The sequence below is a fragment of the Metarhizium robertsii genome (assembly GCF_000187425.2).
Source record: "Metarhizium robertsii ARSEF 23 chromosome Unknown MAA_Scf_1, whole genome shotgun sequence".
NCBI lineage: Eukaryota > Fungi > Ascomycota > Sordariomycetes > Hypocreales > Clavicipitaceae > Metarhizium > Metarhizium robertsii.
Window position 1 is genome coordinate 7,314,652 of NW_011942149.1, and position 3,552 is coordinate 7,318,203.

A 3,552-nucleotide genomic window follows, 5' to 3' on the forward strand; every position below is an offset into this window, starting at 1 on the left:
TATACTGAATAAACGAAGATTGAGTGCGCCGAGCCGAATCGTGACTCTATTTGCCCGTGTCTATCCATCTTCCATGAATGAAGAAAAGAACCAAAAAAAAAAGAAAAGAAAAGAAAAAAAAATATTCACATGCCCGCGGAAGTAATATTTTGGCCCGCCTAAATAGTGAATGTGGCCACAAAATGAACGTGCCCGTTACCAGAGTCACTTTGTAGCGTGACCCCGTCGCTTCCTGTCATCCGTCGCCCCAAAAAACGGTGTCCAGACATCAAGCCGAAGGGTATAGCGACCGGGTTGATGGGCGGACGCATCGAGTAGAAGATTTGAGAGATGAAGAAACGACAAAAGTAGCCTCATCCAAGGCCGCTGTTATGATGGGATCCAAACAAGCTCAATAATGCCATCTATGTTGCTCATGGGCTGTCTGTCTGGGTGTACCCATCTTTCATCATTTTTCTTTCGCGTGTAGGTTTGCAGTACAGAACCGTCGGACTGCACCTCGGACTCTTCCAACTCCCACGAGATCTTTTTGCCCGTCCTTTCGAGATTCTGGCGGCTTGGTCCCATCATGAAGTCAAGGTTCCAGCCCTTGTCCTCCGGTGCTGCGTGTAGCGTTGCTTCCATCTGGTTTGTGTCGAAAGTCACCCCTTCTGGATAATGGGCAATGGAGTATCCGGAAATGATGAAGTCGTCCTTGGTTTGGAATCGCATGAGCGTGCAGTCTTCACCGCATGTATGAGCAATTTTGGTGTACATGCCCGGCTTGGCCTTGTGCCATCCACTACTACGATAGTGATGGAGGGAGAGTGGTTTGATGCCCCATTCGTAGAAACCTGCAGGATGGCCAAGGATGTCCAACTGCCAGAGTTCCCAAAAGGTTGTCAGTCGAGTATCAGTATTTTCGTAGATGCACTTGCGGAGAATGATATCACCCTGAGGACCCCAGCCAGAGTTGGACTCGAGAACCTTTTGCTCAGTAGTGCAACTACCAAAGAGTTCAGCAATCTTTTCTGCTAGGGGTAGCGACAAGAAAACACCGCCACCTCCAAAGGCTTGTGAGCCGTGACGCTCAATGGCTCCGACATCCTCGGACAGAGTGCCAATGTACATCTCGCGCGTGTGGTCAAACTTGCTCATCTTCTCCATCAGCTCGTGCATACTGGGAAAGAATGTGTCGTCGTCGCAAATAACAAGCCACTTCTTCCTCTGGGCCTCGGGATGGCTGTAGAGCGTAGGCACCAGGTAAAGATATCGAACAGCCATTTCCAGAGATGAATCAGAGTGATAGACATCGACATCAATGCCAACATCGCCGAGCAAGTTGGCAACCTCTTGAAGCTCATCGTCGCTGGCATCGAGAAGCATGAGTACCAGTTTGCCCCCGTTGGAGTGGCCGCGGCTATCGGTAAGCCAGTAGATCCATTCGTTGATCGGTGTGGTTTCCGGGTCCATGAATCGCTTAAAGGTCGTCGAGACACCGAACATGAAATCGCTTGCATTCACGGACGAAGGTAAGCCGGAAGCGGGAACCTGCACCTCGAGAGGCTTTTCGCACGCATCTTGTCTGTAGTGCTTGTTGACATCGATGGTCTTGAAGGCTCCATTCAGCAAGTTTTGGGAGATCTTGGTCATGCGCTTTCGTTCCAGACCCTCAACGCGGGTGAAGCGAATATAGCGCTTCATGTATTGGAATCTTTCATTGATACTGTACTTTTCCCTGATCTTTTGCAGATGTGGCATATCGACACTGCAGTTGAGGTTGAAGTTGTTTGAAACGCCGGTTTTATAATCACCAGGTACGCTGGGGGGCAGGCTGGGGTCCTCGAGTGGTTTCTGTTCGTGGACGGTGTTGGCTTTGACGCCCGTCTTTCCCCAGAGTTCAGAACGGACTGATATCGATTCCTTTCGGAGCATGGTCATGAGCACAAGAAGCACGCATAATGCGGCAAGAAGGGCGCGATAGAACGAGCTTCGCATTGTCACGGAGCGTTTGGGCCCTGTCAGCATTATTCCCATGATGTGTCGAGCAGTTCGTCCTTGTAGACCACTGAAACGCATCAACCAGCGAGCTGATGGGGACTATTGGACTGCCGATGTACCCATCCACGAATGATTGCGACTTCTAAATGAGCACGTACTGTTGCTTCTTCGTATCCGGAAAAGGACGAGTTGCCGGGATACGAGTGCAGAGAAGAAGACTGGTGGAATGGCAATACCGATTGTAATTCGAAGAGTCGAGTAAGAAAAAAGAAGAAGAAGAAGAAAAGAAAACGAAGGCGCGTATTGAATAGAGAGTTTCTCCCAAGGCACGCTATTTTGAACTTGGGCGTGCTAGACTATGGCGCAGTCAAAAAATGAACCTCTTTTCTTGGTAGATAACGACAGGTATGAGTGGTCGGCGCAATGGCACTGGAAACGAGAGAGGGAGGGAAGCGGGATTTGGTGTCCCGAATCAATGTCTGGATTCGACGTCCCGCGTGGAAAGATGAAGATGGCATCAACAACAGAAGCAGAAACAATGGAAAGATGCAGGGGTGAAAGGACAAAGGAATAAAGGAAGAAAGGGGAAGAAACGGACAGAGGGAGCAGAAAGCAGGGTAGAGTTTGGCGGTGCAAAGTCTGTGGTCTGTGTGAGGGAAACAAGCTCCAGATGTCTGGCCGCAGAGGGAAGGAGCGACGTCCATCTCCAGTTCAAATGTTCACACCGCGGCGCAAGACCCGTCTGGAATCTGGTACAGTCCATGTTGCCAAAAATTATGGCGTCGGTACCAGCACAGTCAAATCTCGAGCCAAATGCCCCCCAAACCGCACCGACCAACTCTCTTGGACACTGTTGACGCTTCAAGCCGCTCATTGGCGCCGCTGAAGCTTCCAGCCAAAGCCCGTGGGCAGGCGGCCAAAGACCAGGTACCAGTCAGGGCTCAGACCGCGCACCCAACAGAGACGGCGCGACAGCTGACGAATTCCCAGTGTACGAGGCCAACTTTGGGTACGCAACAAACAACACATGCTCACCACCGCCGTCTACCACACTTGCAGTCGAGGATGCCCAGGGATGAGCGGGGGCTGTGGTCCAGCAGCAACCAGGGACCTCACAGGGGCAGCCATGGAGGTCTGGTCTTGGGCAAGGAAAAGCGGAGTGGTGGGTGGTCCCCCAGCGTCTCAAGATGAACAAGATTAGGTAGGTGATGTGTAACAGGACTCCTAATAAAACTGTGGCCCGTGCTACCTTGTTTCGAGTCCAACGGACAGGCTCCCTGGTCCCAATTTTTATACCGCGATGACCCACGCAACGGCAATGCCTCGAGGCCACACAGTTTCACCGGGCGCTGCTCATTGATTACTGCCGGCTCGCAAGCTCGTCAATGCGGCGGGCCAAGGGGGGGCGGATCAACATCAAGCACACTGTGAAGATGGCTGCGATCTTCATCCCACAAGGGCAGCGAGCAGCATAACACGAGGCTGATCCCTCGACCTTGGCCTGCCGAAATACGAATCCCAAGTCTGAACAAGCGCAAAAGGTCGCTTGTTTAACGCGTACGCCAAATACGG

General features: G+C 51.7%; 1 protein-coding gene across 1 annotated transcript; it reads right to left on the reverse strand.

Moving 5' to 3' along the window:
• Positions 1 to 369: 369 nt before the first annotated feature.
• On the reverse strand, positions 370 to 1,977 carry MAA_08298 (glycosyltransferase family 31; the record flags this gene model as incomplete). Its single annotated transcript, XM_007826296.1, has 1 exon — positions 370 to 1,977. The coding sequence occupies one exon, from the start codon at positions 1,975 to 1,977 to the stop codon at positions 370 to 372; it is 1,608 nt and encodes a 535-aa protein (XP_007824487.1).
• Positions 1,978 to 3,552: the final 1,575 nt, after the last annotated feature.